At 65.1% G+C, this 255-nt stretch overlaps 1 protein-coding gene across 1 annotated transcript in view; it reads right to left on the bottom strand.

The window, feature by feature from the left end:
- LOC110026300 (probable carboxylesterase 8) overlaps window positions 1-255 on the bottom strand; it is a 1,493-nt gene that overhangs the window by 732 nt on the left and 506 nt on the right. The window contains exon 2 of the mRNA XM_020727187.1: window positions 8-253. Coding sequence (XP_020582846.1) covers window positions 8-253 — 246 coding nt within the window. The remainder of the gene's footprint in view (window positions 1-7; window positions 254-255) is intronic.

The raw sequence follows: 255 nt of genomic DNA, 5'->3' as shown, positions 1-255 counted from the left end.
CGCCAACCCAACCCCCCCCATCAAACCCGCCGCCGCTAACGGCAGGGAAGACTCCACCCCACCGAACCTCAACTCTGATTCCGTCCTCTCCTCCCCTCCGAAAAAAGGCTGGTTCAAAATCAGTCCGGAGAGCTTGATCGGGCCGAGATCAAGCTCCCGGGCACGAAGCGCTGCGTGGTATGCGATGTTGCCGCCTGCGCTGCTGCCGGCGAGGAAGCAGCGGGTGAAATCGGCGTGGTCGCCGAGCCCGGGGGC

This window comes from Phalaenopsis equestris, unplaced genomic scaffold (assembly GCF_001263595.1).
Source record: "Phalaenopsis equestris unplaced genomic scaffold, ASM126359v1 Scaffold000362, whole genome shotgun sequence".
NCBI lineage: Eukaryota > Viridiplantae > Streptophyta > Magnoliopsida > Asparagales > Orchidaceae > Phalaenopsis > Phalaenopsis equestris.
Note: the sequence above shows the minus strand (reverse complement) of the source record. Positions and strands in the feature narration are given on the sequence as shown.